This window comes from Watersipora subatra, chromosome 2, assembly GCF_963576615.1.
Source record: "Watersipora subatra chromosome 2, tzWatSuba1.1, whole genome shotgun sequence".
In the NCBI taxonomy this organism is placed as follows: Eukaryota; Metazoa; Bryozoa; class Gymnolaemata; order Cheilostomatida; family Watersiporidae; genus Watersipora; species Watersipora subatra.
This window is the reverse complement of record NC_088709.1, coordinates 40,078,517-40,099,111: the sequence shown is the minus strand read 5'-3', so window position 1 is coordinate 40,099,111 and position 20,595 is coordinate 40,078,517. Positions and strand designations below refer to the sequence as shown.

General features: G+C 37.0%; 1 protein-coding gene across 1 annotated transcript in view; it reads right to left on the bottom strand.

The window, feature by feature from the left end:
* Window positions 1-978: 978 nt before the first annotated feature.
* Window positions 979-20,595, bottom strand: part of LOC137388599 (thioredoxin reductase 1, cytoplasmic-like) — a 49,796-nt gene continuing 30,179 nt past the window's right edge. The window contains exons 7-15 of the mRNA XM_068075079.1: window positions 20,387-20,455; window positions 18,070-18,266; window positions 12,927-13,039; window positions 11,894-12,119; window positions 9,523-9,621; window positions 9,198-9,431; window positions 8,022-8,225; window positions 4,650-4,784; window positions 979-1,484 (exon numbers count right to left, since the gene is read on the bottom strand). Of these exons, the coding sequence (XP_067931180.1) occupies window positions 1,422-1,484; window positions 4,650-4,784; window positions 8,022-8,225; window positions 9,198-9,431; window positions 9,523-9,621; window positions 11,894-12,119; window positions 12,927-13,039; window positions 18,070-18,266; window positions 20,387-20,455 (1,340 nt within the window). The 3' untranslated portion in view covers window positions 979-1,421. The remainder of the gene's footprint in view (window positions 1,485-4,649; window positions 4,785-8,021; window positions 8,226-9,197; window positions 9,432-9,522; window positions 9,622-11,893; window positions 12,120-12,926; window positions 13,040-18,069; window positions 18,267-20,386; window positions 20,456-20,595) is intronic.

The window sequence follows — 20,595 nt, the reverse complement described above, 5'->3', positions numbered from 1 at the left end:
AAAAAAGTAATAGCTCTTGTTCTGTCAATGTTCGTTACAGAAATTTGTAGTGTCATAAGTTATATAACGTAAACGTATTATCGTTCGCTAAATAAAGAAAAAGTTTGCCTTCCACGAACCATAAACAATATACTTATGCATATTTTATGCTTACAGTTTTTTGCATTTATGCATACTTTGAGGGTTATTGACGCTTAAAAGGTCCAGAGCTTCAGGGTGCCGCCTCGAACTCTGTTGGGGCTACACCGCCCTCAAACGCTGACTACGCCCCAAACGCCCAGGTGTTATTAACTAGTCGCCTAACATTTGCCGCCTTAACTTGCAACTAGGGAATACAGGCCTGAAGTCTAATTTGCTGGCTCAACATTGCTTTTCAGAAAGTTTAATTTTTCGGGCAAATGGTGCCACTTTATTTGGGATCATGAATTGCTTTGGCGTACATTTAAGCCAAGGGCAAGAGGCAAACCATTTTACACCGAGTCAATCATAAGCGTATTCATTTTAGTATTGTAAAACCCTTTGATACCAATTTACAAAATTTAAATAATAAATAAGTATTTATTATTACTGTATGATAATATATTAAACTGATACAAACTTCTCAAAATGTTCACCTAGGGAGATTACCTAGGGTGGTTGACCTCTTTCCCAATAGATACTAACAGTAAAGATAGTGAATAACATCTAATTGGTATACTGGTAAAATACAGCATTTTAATGGTTTCAAACCAAATGAGATATTTGCAAACTTGCAATCTACATGACAAGTACAAAAGTACCACATAAAATATGTGAAAGTTCTGTTCTTGATCACAAAATATTGTAGTTGAAACCATAGCAGAGTTGCTTGCAGCATTCGTTGTGAAAAATAGCTTCTATGATTTACATGGGTTAAATAACATCCCGTATAATGTAGATCCCCTTCCTTCACTGTTGGTATTGATGAACATCTGTGCAACACTGACACTGATATCAAAATGTGGTACGCTGTATTTATTATCATATGTCATCATGGTCCATAATGATTAGACAAACGAAAATGTTTTTACTATAAACACTCAACAGCATATATGATAATAATCACCCAATTAGGGATGGGAATCCAGATTAAATTGACATGAACATAACAATTATATAATACAACATGATACACTGCATTATAATATTATTAGAATTAAGAATGACAAGACACCAAGTCAAAATATAACCATAAAGGTAGCGACCTTTCAATGTATCAGATATCAAATGGCTGACATGGTCAGTTTACACATGACATCGTCATTAGGAATTTCAACATGAAATTCTGAAAGACTGCCACCTCATGAAGTTGTCCCGAGGCGGGACAAACTAGCCCTGCTGTCGTCCTTCTAAACTAACAATTCAAAATTATAGCTTAGAAGGAATGACAGCAGGGCTTAACCTCAGCAACCAGTTTTGAGTGCATTTTTTCCGGAAGACTTGGTTATGTCCAGAGTGGTGAAAATCTACAAAGAATGAATAGTAAATATTAGTACGATGGGATGAGCTCAGACTAGCAGCATCTATAACAGGAATATCTACATACGTGTTAAAAAATATACAAGTAAAACATCTAGCGACCGTTACTCAAAATATCAATATGGAGTTTACCCACCACAACTCAAGAGCTGATAACTTCAAGAGGTACAAACTGAATGAACCTTAGTTCATCGCAGATGTTATCCCACAACTAAACACGAGCGGAGCAATTGTTTGGGAGCTTTATGATAAATGCATATGTGCACACAACTCACGAATATTATTCATTAACGGCCGTCGCAAACCCTTGTACCGAAATCTCATCAACAAATTTAACCATTTTTCAATGAAGTCGTTTAAGTATAATAACGATACAAAACACATATAAACCTATTTAAATATATTACCAAGTCTTTGAAATTTGTAGACAATATCCTAAACCTTATCCATCTGATCGGATTATAAATAGACAGATTAACTTGGCCTGATATCGCTATTAAAACTTTGACAAACCTTTTTAATCAAAATTAAGACAGGCCAACGAAACACCGAGAAGGTCGTGAGACAGAGAGTAGAACCATTAAGACGTGTGCATTCCACGAGAAAAATATGTGCATTTCACCAGTCTACAGCATTGTCGAATTGCCGAAGGTTTCTGTAACTAACGTAGAAGTACTAAAAAATAAGGCTTGTCAAGTTTTAATAACGATTTTAGGCCAAATTAATCGGTCTATTCATGTATAATCCGATCAGATGGGTAAGGTTTAGAAAATTTTCTACAAATGATAAAAACTTGGTAACATATTTAAATAGGTTTATATGTGTTTTGAATCGTTATTCTACTTAAACGACTCCATCAAAAATGGTTAAATTTGTTGATGAGATTTCAGTACAAGGGTTTACGACGGCCGCTGATGAATAACTTTCGTGAGTTGTGTGCACATATGCATTTATCATAAACCTCCCAAACAATCGCTTCGCTCGTGTTTGGTCGTGGGATAATGCAGAATTTACATAACTGACACCATGATTTAAATGCTTTAATTTAATATAACTTTATTAATCTATAGTAATTGGCTGAAAGCTCTAACAAATTTTGAATACATATAATTTGAAGTAGCCTATATATAAATCTATAACATCTATAACAGTATTATCTACATATGTGTTAAAAAATATACAAGTAGAAACATCTAGCGACTGCTACTCAAAATATCAATATGGAGTTTACCCACCACAACTCAAGAGCTGATAACTTCAAGAGCTGATAGCTTCAAGCTGCACAAACTGAGTGAACCTTAGTTCATCGCAGATGTTGTGCTCTAAATATAGCTGACGATAGGTTAAATGCATAAATAGTCAGTTTTATTTAGCACTATCGTTATACAACCCAACACCTTTACTATTAGCTGTCATAACATCAAAGCCATACATCTAACTTATTTAGCTATAGACATGTATTCAGCTACGGATATTTGCTGTCGGGAGGAAACTTTCATATACATGGTATATCAGATCACCAAAATATGCCAATAAATTGGCATAGTTTCTTCCCACTGTTTTCAACTTACTCTGCCTGTTTACTGCTGCTGGTATACAGTGTCAGCATCTCAGTTATAAGTAGTTTTAGTAGTAATTATTAGTTTTCATGGTTTTGTTATTAAATTTAAAACTACAACTAGCCAAATGCCTGGTGTTGCACGAGTAATAAAATAATTAACCATGAATTTGAGTAACTTGAGCTAGTAACTTAAGCTAGTCTAAATCTTTACTATAGTAAGAGCCGTGAAGCGAGCTTGATGCAATGATGTTAGGCGTAATGACATAACGTGTACTGGTGTTACGCGAGATGACATCAAGCTGGCCAATGGTATTTTCACAAGCTTTACATAAGTATGTGCACAATTATTGCATTGTATGGCACGACGTAGCAATAGTAGGTTAGCACACCTGTCTGCAGACATTTTGAGTTCAAATATAGTGCGAGGCGTATTTTTCATTCCTGGATTTTAATCGCTAACTGGACACAAGAATGACAGACGACTTATACTGAGATCTATACACAATGCATATAGATTACAGTCGAACATTTGAAGTCACTCCATTCTGATATTTGCTTCCAATGCTGAAATCGCCATATTTGGAAGCAAATATTAAAATGAGAATACAGTGTGCTCTTTGGTTACGATGACTCTGCCATACAATTTTTTCACCCTGCAATGTAGAACACATCCGATTTTCCGCCCTCTCCATCCGAAATATATTTCACTATCCGAAATCAACATACGTTTCTCTCAAAATCCCATATAGGCAGTCGATGAGCTAATTACGTCAGAATAATAAATATGCCGATATGCTATTCGCCGAAATCCCTTTAACAATGCATGAAAGAGATACGATTCCTGATCTCACTCAGTTCGGCATTATTAGTTATTGTGAAATGTAAAAATTAAATTCAGTAAAATAATTAAAAACACTAATACTAAAACTTAGCTGTAAGTATGTGTTTAGTAAGTTAAATTCATTAAAGATAAATTCAACGTTTATGTTATACATCTGCCTTGAAAGTAAGAACTCTCTACGATTGTACTGCACATATTACATCGCAACGTTACATTTTATTGCAGATCATAACCACTAAATACACTAAAGTTACTGTAGGTAACTTTAGTTGCTAAAGTTAACACATTATTTTGTGACTAATTTTTAATATATCAAGTCCGTACATAAAATTTTGATGATTTTTACACGATTTTGGGATGTTTGCATTAAATATTCACTATGGGTTTCTATACACCTTTACAAAATCTTTGCCCTATGATGCCAACACTGGAATGAATTAAAATCGTATGGTGAGAGTCCACGGTCCATGGTGTTTCATTTAATTCGATCCACAATTAAAATACCTTGTGATAAATACATAAGATAATCACCCATAACACTAAAATAAATATGTTATAGAAAGGGTTCTCTTTATATTATATTGGTGAATAGAAACCACTAGAGAAAGGTAGCAGAAAAATAATTGCAGGTTGCATGCACCAGACCAACGGAAAGGCATCTATGAATCTAAAAGTTATGCTTTATAAGATACAAATGGCCTACTAATTTTCAACAATTATGAAACAAGAGCGTGACCAATCGTCACTCACCTCTGCAGACGTAGGATGGATGCCGATAGTGGCATCAAAGTCAGCCTTCGTTGCACCACAACGCATAGCGACACTGAAGCCCTGAGTTATCTCACCAGCTTGATCACCCAAGATATGGAATCCAACAACCTTTTCCTGTAAGTTGAACGTTGAGTAGATCAATAGCACAAATTTTTTATTTATGCATACAGAGTGTTTAAACTGAATCTCAGCAAGTGAGGTGAGTACCAACTTTGATCCAACAAATAATCACGTCCTATATTATTTGATAAAATTGCTGAAAGAGGCTGTCGATGGTGGGGAAACTCACAAACGACGGATTAATAATTGCAGCTGAAGTAAAAATTTCATAAACTTGTTATAATGTAATAAAAGTGTTTAGGAATTGTTAGTGCAGTAGAAGCAGTCAGAGTCGCATTCCGTTAGGTCAAGCAACAGGTCATTATTGCTATAAGACTATGGAAAAGGCTCCACAATCCACACCAAATCTCTTTAGTCAGTTCCACTAGTATTCACTGTGGAGAAGGAGCGACACTGCTCAGTGTTGATGAATGCAACCGAATGTCGTCTTTCTTTGCAGCTTGGCAGATGGAAAGCTGCATTGCTGCTGCTTTTAACCAGTAGAGTTTAATATAGTTATACTGTTTATTACTTCCATTCTCTTATGAAAACCTGTATTATAATTGAGAGCAGCTGAAGCCTAGTGGTCTAGACCCCCTGACCCCCTGACCCCCTGACCTGCAAACAACAGGTTGGGGTATAATTCCAATAAAAGTCCACTAGTGTTGAAAGGAGTGACATCCAACCTTAAACTGCTCTCTGCAGTTGGGCACGCTTCCTTCCAGTCGTCAAGGTTACCTTGCAACTGGACTCAAGACAGTCCAGCCAAGATTACAGTGTCATTGTTTGTGCAACATTGCTCTTAAAAAATACACACAGTCTCTGTGTGTCTCAGCTTGCAGTGAATTAAGCAGAGACACACAGCCTCTGTATCTCAGCTTGCGGTGAGTTAAGCAGAGACGCACAGCCTCTGTGTGTCTCAGCTTGCAGTGAGTTAAGCAGAGATCATAGTCGATCTTCGAGGTATTGCTCTCACACATTGTTATAACAATTTGTATCTGAGCAGACACATATTGGCAACACATTGAGATTGTTACCTACTTCATTGCATACTACTTTCTTAAATACAACCCTGGATATTATTTAAATATACATGCTATGTTAGTATTGTTGCTTCTTAAGCATTTGTTAAATCAAGGAGATAGCGTAATCGATTGATTACTGTGATTAAGTACCTGTTGTCACTAAGTACTAGCTGTTGGTACATAATCAAATAAAAGTGCCCATGACAAGGTTAGAGCAATGTCGCTGTACTATTATCCAACAACGAAATAGCTATAATGCTGAATATTGCAGTCATGTTAATCTTAACAAGTCTGCCATAGCTAACATAGGGAGGATGGAACAAACCAGGAATGGTTCCAGCTGGTCAATCATGGATACTAATGCATGACATAGAATAATGACTGATTGTGAGTTGGTAGAGGTTACGGATTGAGTCCCATCTCCTTCCGGTTATACCATCTAATTCTAATACTAAGCCTGTTGACTATGTTGGAAGTTTTCTTCTCGACAGCAAACGCTGGCGCATCATTGTAGCAACTTTATTCAACTAACAAATACTGTACTTCAAATCCTACATTAGGATCTATTTAGTGCTGGCTTTCAAATCTCATTGCTCCTAACCTTCTGGTTATTTGCAGAGAACTGTGGCTGTCTATCAGATGAAGATCATTACACCCACCTTATTATACCATAGAAATGTTTCTGATATCGATTTTGAACTACTAGAAAACATCGTCACAATACGATGCTACGGTATAATGTATGCCTTTGAGCGTTTTAAAATGTAGTGGCCATGGCCTATGGCTAGCCTTCTATTGTAAGTACTTACACTGAGGGAAGTTCGCCATTTTATAAACTCATAGATGTCAATGGAACATCATATTATAGTAAACATCTGAGCTTAGAACGACACTTGTGAACTCTCTTTGTTCAGTAAAATGATTCCCCTACAGACATCTATGGTTTAGAAGTCTTTCAGTTATCTACTTGATCATTCAATCGGTGAATCTTTCGTGAGGATAACTCAGGTTTAAAAGTGGTGAAGGCTTTGGTTTTTACATACTTGAGTGAGGTTTTTACATACCTCATAAGATGTCGTATACATAATGTAACAAAAATGATTCTACCATAAAACTAATTAATAATTCATTTGATTACTTTTGTAAATGGTCATAATTTTTTTAGGTTTTTTAGAGTTTTCGAAAAGTTGAAGTGTGACTATTTAAAATCAAAGTTAGAATCTCATTATTCCTGCAGACATTGACTCAAGCAGGTCGCAATACCACAAATAACTTTCAGTCTAAAACTGAGCCAGCTTAAAGGTTGCCTTGCAACGAAATTCACATTACAGTTATTTGGTATCATAAGATTCACCATGTTTTACTCTGCTGTGTTGTAGGTGCCAAATATATGGGAATGTGATTAAAAGCTCTTATAAGCTAAAAAACGAACAGTTAATCGCAGCCACACGAGACTGCCGTAGTTTAGATTCTCTTTCCAAATCGGCTCAAATGTGACGTAGTTGTTACAGGATGGCTTCTGTTTACACTTTCAGGCAACCTCGATCGTCGAAATATTTTCACAAATACACTTCAATAAAATTATGTCTAGTGTTCTTCCGCGTCTATTTCATCGTCATTGTAATGCTGTCACTTTCAGCACTGATATCTTATATCCTACCGTGAAAATTCGTTTAATTTTTTAACCTTAGCTCGAAGGAGTACATATCATCGTCTGATAAACAAGACGAGTCTGTTGGTCACCTGTGATAATCGAAAAATACTGCAGAAAATATTTGCGAAGTATGGGTCACATGATCAGATTACGACTAGACGATTAGACCAAGCCGAAACAAAACTGTCAAGTAGCGAGCATCTATATTTGATACGGGGTCTTCGGTAAAACCCAAAGTGTTTGTCATAAACTAGTGCTACGAAAAGTTTTATATTGAGCCTTCTATTGGCCTTTCAAATCACGTGAGAACATCACATGACAAAACAATAACCAAATGTAATGACCACGTCAGAGAAATAAACTGATTCCTATCTACGGCGGTTTCATGATGGGCGCGATTAACTGTTCGTTTTTGAGTTTTTCAAAGCTTGTAATCACATTTCCACATATTTGGCACATACAGCATAACAGAGTAGTAAGACATGGTGAATCTTTTGATAACAAATAACTGTAATGTGAATTTTTGTTGCAAGTCGACCTTTAAAAATGTACAAACAGTACAACAACACATACCTTTAAAGACTTGACGCATATAAGTTTTGCATAACAGGCATTCTCCTCGCGATGAGGGACGGTCCACTCGAGGGGTGTGAAGTGGCTGTGGTAGACTTCTAGGTCTTCTGCACCATATTTGGCGAGGGCCTCCTCCTCAGACAATCCAATGCAGCCATACTCGAGGGGAGTGAATACTGTAGTAGCTATGTTTGAATAGTCAGTCTGAAGTAGAGACAAGTAGTCCATGGTAATCTCATACACAAGAGCGCAGGTAATCTCATACACAAGAGCGCAGGTAATCTCATACACAAGAGCGCAGGTAATCTCATACACAAGAGCGCAGGTAATCTCATACACAAGAGCGCAGGTAATCTCATACACAAGAGCGCAGGTAATCTCATACACAAGAGCGCAGGTAATCTCATACATAAGAGCGCAGGTAATCTCATACACAAGAGCGCAGGTAATCTCATACACAAGAGCGCAGGTAATCTCATACACAAGAGCGCAGGTAACCTCATACACAAGAGCGCAGGTAATCTCATACACAAGAGCGCAGGTAATCTCATACACAAGAGCGCAGGTAATCTCATACACAAGAGTGCAGGTAATCTCATACACAAGAGTGCAGGTAATCTCATACGCAAGAGTGCAGGTAATCTCATACACAAGAGCGCAGGTAATCTCATACACAAAAGCGCAGGTAATCTCATACACTAGAGCGCAGGTAATCTCATACACAAGAGTGCAGGTAATCTCATACACAAGAGCGCAGGTAATCTCATACACAAGAGTGCAGGTAATCTCATACACAAGAGTGCAGGTAATCTCACACACAAGAGCGCAGGTAATCTCATATAAAAGAGCGTAAGTAATCCCATAATATCACACAAAAGTTCCATAAAGACACAACAAAGAGATTTGCAAAGCGAGTAAGCCAGATTTATGTAGCTGATCCAACAAGCAAAGTCCACAAAAGTGGGAGAATCGGGCACGGGAAGCAACAAGCATGCAATAGCACTGCTATGAGCTGCTACATGTGTTTGATGAAAGAAAATAGGCGTAGCCTATGAGCAAAAAGGTTGGCAGCAAAAAGGTTCTCAAGGACTAGCAAGTTGCTTGGCAGCTGAAGCTAGGTGATGGACCATCCAGATACTTTGCAGTAAAGATATGTGCAACATGTTTTTGACTTACTAGCTCTTTCTGGCCACCAAAGAGTCTCCTGGAAAGCAGTCTCCCAGCCTGTATAGCGACTGGTGTTAACTCTGGCTTGTCCTGCAGCACATCTCCAATGCCATACACATGAGCGATGTTTGTCTGCTCCGCCTCTGAACCAATCAACTTCTTGCTCTTGCTGTCCAAGAGGACACCGACTGTCTCTAATCCAAGGTCATCTGTGCAAGCCTCTCGACCGATGGCCATGAGTATCTGCAAGACAAGGCTCTTGTCAGCTACGCCACCTGTTTAGTGGTTGTAAAGATATGTGGTCAGCATTGGCAGGTGTCAATGTTTAACTCACAGTGTTGTACTCTTCTACATGTTCGTTTCCATCGGTGCTTTTGGATGTAACTCGGTAGAGACCAGGCGTGTCTTCCGTACTACTCTTTAGCTTCTCTATCTACCAATCGCATACAGACACATATTTCGGTTTGCTAAACATAATTACAGGGATGGCTTTTTGCCAGGAGCGAAATTAATATCTGCCAGCCGGCAAGAAGTAGAGGTAAAAATTTAGGAAAAATGGGAATAATTGACAGTAACAGACAAATATAATTTTACAATACAAATTTAATATAATTAACAGTAAATATTTTACACCAACTGAATAGTACAGGAGTTTCCTAGTATTCATTTATTCATGAAGTAAGTTTATAGTTGCATACCAAAATAGCCATATCATCCTTACATCATAGTATTAGACATACTAGTAGATTGCTAGGTTATGTGGGTCAGTAGTACATTATGTTTTAAGGTCTGAGTAAAATCTTTCAGAAACAAAATCAGTGAATGTTTGGAACAGCTGAAAGCATAAGTGTAGGTTTATATATTAGGCTTGGAGTTGGAACTTGGAGTTGGAACTGATGACAGAGACACAGAAAATTAAATTCAGACTGAGTCTGTGCAGGCCAATATTCTAACAATCACCGTTTCCATGACTTGCATGATGCGGATTGACTCCGTCGCAAACAACGTATTTCAACTCCGGCGTTGAAACAAGCTAAGGAATTGTACGCTATAAGTTAATATTTAGCGATGCACGTATTAGCGCCGCAAACACAAGATTCAATAGAGAATGGACAAACGGAAGTATTAAAAATGTTTAAAATTGCATAGCTGGCGCCGTATTCTAATGGGCATCATTCGCAAGTACTGTTTCCATTATTCCACAAGCTTGAATTATTCAATAAATTTTTACGAATCGCACAACTCGCTTAGCTTGCGAATTTCCACAATGCGATTAACTCGCGAAATTGGCTCAAATTTGCACATCACGCGCATCATGGAAACCGTGATAATGAGTGATTGCCTTTTGCTTTAGACTAACATTTGAGTCAATTTTGTAGAGCCTAAAGTTGTGGTTGTATGGAACATACATTTAATTACCTTATTAGGCCAATATGGTTGTTTCTCAGACTATTTAAATCTCCTAGGTGCAGAGGTATGTACTATGAAATGTATTAATTGACACCTCAAAGTTGCAGAGAATTTAATGTGATGAAAAGGTTAAAGCATAGTACATAAGTACATACGTACATAAGTACATAGTACATGACACTAAGTTTTGCCAATTTTCCGTCAGATAAATTTGCCCAGTTAATTTTCCGCCAGATAACTTTAGCCACGTGAATTTTTGCTGGCTGATTTTTCAACCGCTCTAAGAATTTGGAAACTCTGACTAGATGAAACTGCTTCTTTTCATTAGTCACAGCAAACACAAGCCTTACTTTCCCCTACACTTTATTGCCTGTGTAGATGGCTTAGAGTGCCTTGGAAAGGGCAAGACATGATATTGACATCTCTAGGGTACGCACTCTGTTCATTTAATGATAAAAATACCCCCCATCATACAACATTAATTCGTTCTGGTGTTGGATCAAAAGGCGAAAATGTCTTATGGAGGGCTATAGGAGTCTATAGTAATTATCTAATGCGAGTCGAGTGCAAGATGAACAAACATCATGACTGTATATTATACTGTGCATATTAAATATTAGTAACAAATTATAACCACTGTAAGTTACTGTAGGTAATTATAGTCATTATGGTTAATATGCTATACAGTTAGTAATTTTTAATATGTACAGTACGCATATAAAATTTTAATGCTTTTTACTAGGGGTGTTTGCATTAGATAATTGCTATGGGTTTTTATACCCATTTATACGACATTTTTGCCTGACGAGGCCAACACCAGAACAAATTAATGTCGTATGACGGGGTCCACATGTACGTACAAAAGTACGTACACGTGTTCACAAGTCGAGTTAGATTTGGCCAAAATTGTTGACAAATATAAACTTGTTTTTATCGGATTTTTCATCATAATGTGCAAGTACAGTTATGTTGCTAAAAAGGCAAATATCAGTAGATATTTATTAATATTCGTGGGTAGAAAAACATCCTAAGCTTCACATTTATGTGTTGCCATAATTCATATAATAAACACTTAACAAACTACTAATTAGTAACAAATAATGTTTATTTGATTTTGGCAGAGAAGCAAGTCAGGGTGACGACCTTCACACTAACTTGTTACTATAGAGAGTTAAGGTTAGCTCTCACACAGAAAAAACTGACAGAAGCCTCTGTACGTCTGTACGTAAACATAACTTCGAGAAGGCATAAACAACCGAATAAGCTCAAGTGTTTATGTTGCTTGGAGCACCTACCTTGGTTGGCACACAGTGTCGCTGAAACTTCACACCATTGTTCCCCATGTACTTGCCGATGAGTTCGGCACACTGCTGATCGAAGCCTCGTAGAAGTATCGACCTAACCATGACTGTAACGTCTAGGCCGATGCCAGCGAGGAAGCCCCCACACTCGAGGGAAATATAGGACGCGCCGACACAGAGTGTTTTGCCAGGACAGTATGAAAGTGAAAATAAGTCATCGCTACAATAGCAATGATTAACATCATTTGACAGTCTAATATTGATGAGAAAATATTGATAGACTAATATGGCGCAGCTGAAGAGGTTATCTATATCACAAAAGACTGTATTACAACTTGTGTGTAATCTACAAATGATAACACCATCTACGTTTTGCACCATCAACGTTTTTCATTGTTATATAGACGATATAGGTATAAGGAGCCCAGCGAGTGGCAGAGCACATGAAAGTCTCATTATATGCAATTGTTTGTTGCACACATATTGACTGTATTCATTTATATATTTGCACAAATATATGCATTTGTATGTATTTGCGTAACATGTGTATATTTGCACAAATATATACAATATATTTGTGCAAAAACACTTTAAATAGAGTTATTTCTTTGTCGAGCCATAAAGGGTAACAGCCGAATCATTTACACTAGCAAAGTCAACATTTGGCTATAATTTGTGTTGTTTTTATGATGCCCAAGCATTATAGAAACACAAAAGGTAGCCTGTTACAGCCTGTTACCTGTACAGGTAGCCTGTTTATTTTAAACTTTCATGATCAGCTTCGTTAAGTCCTCGTACTGCAGTACTGCAGTACGAGGACACGCTTGAGCCAATCAATTTAACATGCCTTTGTGATAACCCTAATCTTAACCAATGTTAAATTAACATAGCGTTAACACATCATTAACATGGCAGTCTGAGCAGCGTGAACAACAGAAATTAATGTGAGTATGGCTGGCAGTACCAGTGCAAGCCATGATATAATTATTGTATTATACAAATAAATACAACCGTTAAACCCGTTTACCTTGTGATGACAAACTCGGAGCCTGGAATGTCTAGAATCCTGGGCCGTAGTCCAGTGGCTATGATAAATTTTTGAGCTGTAATAACTTCCTCCTTCCCTCTTTTATTCACAGTCTACAAAATTAAATTAGGTCAATGGCTACATGTCTATTCTTCTATGGTATACATACTAGAGATGCCCCAATTCTAAATTCACCAGCCGATTCAGATACCGACCTGATATTCCGATTCTTATTGAAAAAAATAATCTTATTCAGATCTTTTGTGTTGCATAGATGGTTGTTCATTTTACTATGCAAATACAAACAATGCAAAAAAAAATATTAATGTATTTATTTTTGGAAAAAAAGAGATATATATATATATATTCACATACTGACATACTGAGCATGTAGTAACAAAACAGTCCACGTTTCTTGTAATTTGTAAGTAATAATAGTAATTTGTGGTTTTCAATTAATAAAAGTAATTGTTGTTGTCAACAAAAACAACAACAACAGCATTAGCAGCACCTGCGAAAGAACAGTGTATTTTAATTTAAATATAGTAAGACCTGCAATAGTTTACTCACAAGAACTAGCTCATTAAGTGATCTGCAGGACCATAACTATTTAGACAAACTTCAAAGGTTAATGTGTAAATAAATATAATGAAAGAGAGAAACAAATTACATTCACAACACAACCAAACCAAATAAGAGCAACCCAACAAACAAGCTATGTATCATCAGGATCAAGAAACCGATAGATAACTTTATGCATCGGCTGCTCAGATTACTTTAGTAATACTAGTAAATAGAAATATTACACTGCATTTTTGTTTCCTTCCTTTGTTATCTTGTTCGTGGTTGGCTGCAATAAACCCCATCACTATAATTGGGAAATACAACACTTTTTGACCACTTCCTAACTAAAGCAAAAAGGTTCCTCAGCAGTGTTGATGTTGATCAGGCTATAGACGTGAAATAAATAGTGTGGCAGGTCCGGAATCCATCAGGTAAGAGTACGGAACTAGCAGCTGATGATCTTTATTAGTGTAGCAGGTTATAATGCTGTTTTCTGCTAAATAGTTGATCTGTAAAAAGTGTCTTAAGTTTCAGATTTTTAAAAAAAGATCAACCGATACCGATTCAGTTACTTAACACATTATCGGAATCGAAAGCAACGTCAGGGCAACTCTAATACATACGACACAGATCTGTTCACATTAACTAATATGAGGGTTGCTAGGCCTATGAAAGTTACACACATAATTCTGGCTAACAGCAAAATGTGCCTGTTGCACACTGGCAAGGTACACCCCCAGATCGTTAGATAGGAATACTAAAGATAGCCGAGGTCCTACAAGATATCTCAAACAACACACGTAAAATAATACAGAACACAACCTCATCTTTAAAGGTTGACTTGCAACAAAATTCACATTACAGTTATTTGGTATCAAAAGATTCACCATGTCTTACTCTGCTGTGTTGTAGGTGTAAAATATGTAGAAATGTGATTACAAGCTCTTAAAACCTCAAAAACGAAAAGCTGCCGTAGATTGGAATCAGTTTATTTCTCTGACGTAGTCATTACATTTGGTCAAATGAGGAGGCTTTGTCACGTGATGTTCTCACGTGAATTGAAAGGCCAATAAAAGGCTCAATATAAAACTTCTCGTAGCTCGTAGTTTATGACAAACACTTCGGCTTTTACCGAAGACCCCGTATCAAATATAGATACTCGCTACTTTACAGTTTTGTTTCGGCTTGGTCTAATTGTCTAGTCGTAATCTGATCATGTGACCCATGCTTCGGCGAATAATTTCTGCAGCATTTTTTGATTATCACAGGTGACCAACAGGCTCGTCATGTTTATCTTACAATGATATGTACTCCTTCGAGCTAAGGTTAAAATGTTAAACGGATTTGCACGGTAGGTTATAAAATATCAGTGCTGAAAGTGACAGCATTACAATGATGATAAAATAGACACGTAAGAACAATAGACATGGTTTTATTGAATGCGTGAAGTATATTTGTGAAAATATTTCGACGAATGAGGTTGTGTGAAAGTATAAACAGAAGCCATCTTGTACAACTACGCCCCATTTGAGCCATTTTGGAAAGAGATTCCGATCTATGGCGGTTTCGTGATGACGGCGATTAACTGTTCGTTTTTGAGCTTTTTAAGAGCTTGTAATCACATTTCCATATATTTTGCACCTACAACGCAGCAGAGTAAGACATGGTGAATCTTTTGATACTAAATAACTGTAATGTGAATTTTGTTGCAAGTCAACCTTTAAAGTTGAATATAATTATATTTCTAGTATTATATAACTTAGTAGAGTCATATCTCGACATACGAATGTCCCCCCAACATACGAGAAATTTGAGATATGAGGAAAAGTGCGAGCAAATTTTGGTCTTCAAATACGAGGCAAATTTGCGATGCGAGCATACAAAGCGGTTCTTGATGCAGCTGATGGGTGGCCAAGTATACGAGAGGCCGCTTACAGGAACAGTACTGCTCGGTCTTTCTCGTCGGATTAGTTTGAAAAAGTTTTAAATGGGTCGGCTGAAAGTAAAAGAAGAGCCAAGACGGAAGAAATGTAAAAATAAAAATAAAACCAATTTAGAATTAAGTTTAGTGCAATGTAATATTAAAACTTATTTTCATGTGTGTATAGAGTTGGACGAGTTCAATTGAGTTCAAGTTTAAAGTTTATGTTATGTCACAAAAGTGTTGAGTACTGAACGTGGTGCCATGAAGTATCTCTCACACTACCATTAGCCGATACCATTTGTCTTGAAGTTCAGAACTCCATACAGTATTGTACATAATAATGTTACATATTATTGGGGAACATAACCAGTACATAGACATAAGTTACTTTGTAGGTGAAGGCGACGGATTAGAACAATTAAAAATTTTTCTGTAAAACCTTAAGTTAACGCCGCCTCTATTTGAACGCCGCCTCTATTTGAACACCGCCTCTATTTGAACGCCGCCTCTATTTGAACGCCGCCTCTATTTGACGGCCGCCTCTATTTGAACGCCGCCTCTATTTGAACGCCGCCTCTATTTGAACGCCGCCTCTATTTGAAAGCCGCCTCTATTTGAACGCTGCCTCTATTTGAACGCCGCCTCTATTTGAACGCCGCCTCTATTTGAACGCCGCCTCAATTTGAACGCCGCCTCTATTTGAACGCCGCCTTTATTTGAACGCTGCCTCTATGGGAGAAGGGTTGACAAATAGAGCCCCACCCTCTAACTGAACGCCATCTCCATTTGACCGCCACTGACATTATTTGATCTTTCTCCATAAAATCGTACTAACAATGAATTGTTCATATCAATAACAATTAATTCTCTCGTTGTCCAACTCCTAAGCTTTTCCTTTTTTTCGTTGAAATTTTGAAAACAACACCATAGAAATAAATAACTGTATAAGCCTAATAGTAGTTCCTGGTTTAACGCGATCATGATAATTCGAAGTATGTGAAAAACGGTTAAGATTTACGCGATGCATTTGTGCAAAATGTAACACGTAAGTTTTGCTCTGATCAAAAAATTGTTTCGACACTAATATTGACTAGTCCAGCAGTGCATAAAATGAGTTGAGGTCCGACAACATTGTGGTATTAAACAACCTGAAGATGTTCGTTCCATAAAAACCAACAATCGGAACGCAGCTAGCCGAGCAAACGATGCATATATTTTTGTTTCAAAAACGTTAATTATTGTTTCTGCATGTATTATAAGTATGTATGTTTTGTCTTCGTCACTTATTCATGAATATACATCTGTAGCATTTGATAGATTATTGTTGTATAAGTTATAAATTTGCAGATTTATAGCATATAATTTGATAGTATCATTGCAGTAATCTGATCTTACAATGGATCGACGCTCTTATTCCTTTTCAACTGCGCATAAAAAGCTAGTTTTAGCTGCAAACTGTATTAAACATATCAATGAGTGCAATGAGCTTTTATGCAACATTGTTAAACATAGTTATAAAATTATTATAGCAACATTATTAAATATAGAGATAATAAAACATGTTTTCAAATTTAGAATGAAATAAAAATTGAAACTCCAACAAATTGCAAAGCAGGACACAGCTATAATTTCATCACGGGTTAAATAATTGCTAGCAATAGATATTAACTGGTAGATATATTTCTCGGCTTCTCAATGAATATTCATTAAGAGATCTTTGACAAGTTGGAGGGGTAAGTTAGCATATTTATTGCATCTAAAAGGGTTAATGTGGCTCTGCAAGAAAGAGTGCAAAATATAGGCGACATTCACTTCACCAGTAAAAGGGCTTTATTTTTTTCCAGAAATTCTGGCGAGTCATCTGAAAAATTCAATGCCAGCCTCTATTTGAACGCTACCTTTATTTGACTGTCACCATAGAAGAAGGGTTGAAAAGAAGACCGACATGGCGTTCAATTAGAAGTTTAACGGCAATTTGTATTTAGTTATTTAATATAGGAAAAATTGATTTGAGATACGAGAGAATCGGGAAACAAGCTCGATCCAGGAATGCGTTAAGCTAGTATGTCAAGGTACGACTATACTAATGATTACTAACTGATATGGTAATCCTCCTACTTAGAATCCTGTAAAAGTTTGATTAAGCCTAAAAGTCTTGAAAGAAAAAACGTACAAATTTTATGAAACTCCTCTGATTATATATATGGAAAATTAGACTAGAGACATATTAAGCAAAAACCATCGAGACGTAACCATTTATTGTTTTTAGTAGATTACTGTTGGTTTGATGCTATAATAGCCACAGTTGTCCTAAAATGAATTTATACCACTACAAGCTGTACCAACTTTCTTATAAATATTCTAGTTGTTTATGTGAGACGAATCTTTATCAACTTTTCATCATTGACCAGTCAACCAACTCTAGTCACATTAGTCTCCTTCCCTTGAATGCTCATGACACTTTTAATGGCAAAATGTTTGGTTATGTATAGATGTTGCCAACGGAAAGATTGCATCAACAGCAAAAGTTGATGATTGCATCATCAAGCAAACAACTAAACGAGTCTGTCGTCACTGCAGGAGCCTACAGCTCTATTCATTGGCTGGTGGACACTTACTAGCAGGTTAAATCATCACTCATATAATCATGCCAACCTTAACAGTGTTGCTGCTGAGGAACTGGGCATATGCATTGAGGTACTTCACATTGTTGTCCCTCAACTGCACTCTGTAGCCCCAATTCAAACCCCCGATGTGGTCCTGCACGGCTGTCTTCAATGTCTGCCAGTTGTGCTTGACAGTCTCCGAGTCTACATTCCATCCATATTCTCTAGCATCTTTCAGATGGTGACCTGCAGTGGTCATACAGCAGCATAAATGTACATCTGATTCATCGAGTTACTATGATTCTATGGAGCAGACAACCCCCAAGTTCGCATCATCTGCGAGGAAACGGCGAGTCAAGCGGGTTTTGCTACTCGCCAGTTTGTATCCAATGTTTAACATTTTCGAAAGACGTAAACGTCTCTTGCGAATGATGCGCAAAAAATGCCGCGCAAGCTATTCCATTTTAAACATTTTTACACTTCAACCGTATCCTATTTCGGAAGTGTGCTGCTGAGCGAGACTGGAGGGTGCTATGACCTCTGATGTAAAATTCCTTCTTTATTAAAATGCCCTCGTTAATCCGCAATGCGTGAATGTCCATTGAAGCACTTATCGCAAGGGAACTCAACGTGGGCACAACTCCAAATCCACAGAATCTGTACAATGGAAACACAGTGTGTACTACAGACAATTGAAACAACTTCTACTACATAAGTAGAGGGTTCAGAGGGCAACTGTTGCTGTTATCACAAAGACTCCTTAAATGTTGGTTCACAGTATATCGCCGGTTGTCAGCGTTCATTATCGACAATATGAACCGTAAACCAATGGCATCGATGAAGTAGCACGGACTCATAGGGAAGTTTGCAGCTGTCAAACTTCCCGATATTTCGCAGAACATCGAGAACCGCCTGCACAATGTGAACGATTTTAGCGATAGTAAGCTGCAATGGTGGAGAGCGTGATTGATTTATTTATTTTCATTTATGATAGTTGCTGCGAGATTGGTATTTGATTCAAGCACACGAAAACAAAGTTTCTTGGCAAAAAATTGAAAAGAAAAATGGGAACACTATGTCCCAGAGTATTTGCTGATGCAAATGTGGATAGGTTTGTGATTGTGTGAACATCGTTAGCACCGATGATCACTGACGTATTGTGGCAGCAATGCCGAGATACGGCGATATAGTGTGAACCAGCCTTTAAGAAGGAGAGGAGCCCACCTGTTTGCGAGACACTGTTGTAACCATGACAACATTATAAAGTAAACCAACGCTGAGTGAGCAGTCTTGCCCATTTTTATTTCTCTATATAAAATTAACGTTTTGCGCAAACTGCCCTGGTTATATATTGTCTCATGATATTAGCAATTCAAGGTAGTCGGTGTCAGCCCTTTCTACAATGATGTTCAAAGTAAGCTGGACACCTTTGTTGGAAAACTAAAATTCTCGGTTACAACATTGATACTCATTGTGAATTTAGTCAATAGCCATAAATTATATATTAAATTAATCCTCATTTTGTCTCGATTTCAAATATGTAAACCGAATAGTTGTGAAATTATGCTTTGGAATGACTATGCATATGACTTGAAATAAGCGATAAAGTAAGCTTTAAATATAATGGTGTAATAATAACTGTACAAACTGTAAAATTCAACCGCCAAAATGAAATGTTCAGAAGTTAGCCTACATAGTAATTCAAAAACATCATTCTAGAACTGTTTAGACTACATGCTTGAAATCAAAACAAATGACGATTAATTTAATATATAATTTATGGCTATTGACTGAATTCACACTGAGTAATAATATTGTAAATGAGAATTTTAGTTATCCAACAAAAGAGTCCAGCCTAGTTCACACACCTCTGTACTTGTACGAGGTGAAAAGCGAAAATATTTATTGTGACAAAAATGCTTTTGTCTTTAGTAATTGTCTGAAACACTAATACACTCAGTATGGAAAGAAATAGTGAAGTAAAAAATGGGTGAATGATGCGCAAGTCCTACTAACAAACATCCACGTATTGAAACTGGTGAATATAATAAATTACTCCAAAAACACTGCATGTGTAGCCAAGCCAACATAGGCTGTTGGACACAAACTCTCCCACTAATCCTAAGTATAGATAAACAAGGTGTAACAAAATGTGAAAGCACATTTTTGTACATTTTCCTAACTGCAATTTTATTTTTCTAGTGGCTAGCAGCGCATAATTGGTCAACTAAGTAAATAGGTCAACTAGGTAAATAGTCATGGCTACACCGGATTCAGTCTTATCGAGAAAATACTGGCTAGAACAGCAGTCACCATTGAAACCTAAACTATATTGAAAACAATAACATAAAAAATGAGATACTCACCCAAAAGGGCTGCATGATGCATCAGTTTCTTTGGTATGCACCCCACATTCACACAGGTACCTCCGAGGCCTGTCAACAGATAGTTCAAAATGGGCTATCAGCTCAATCACACCCTGAAGCGTGACACAACAGATATGTAAAATGATGCTGGCAATTCAGTTATTAGATAAATTCGTTACAAGCTTGATTGTAACAGAAATGTATCATGT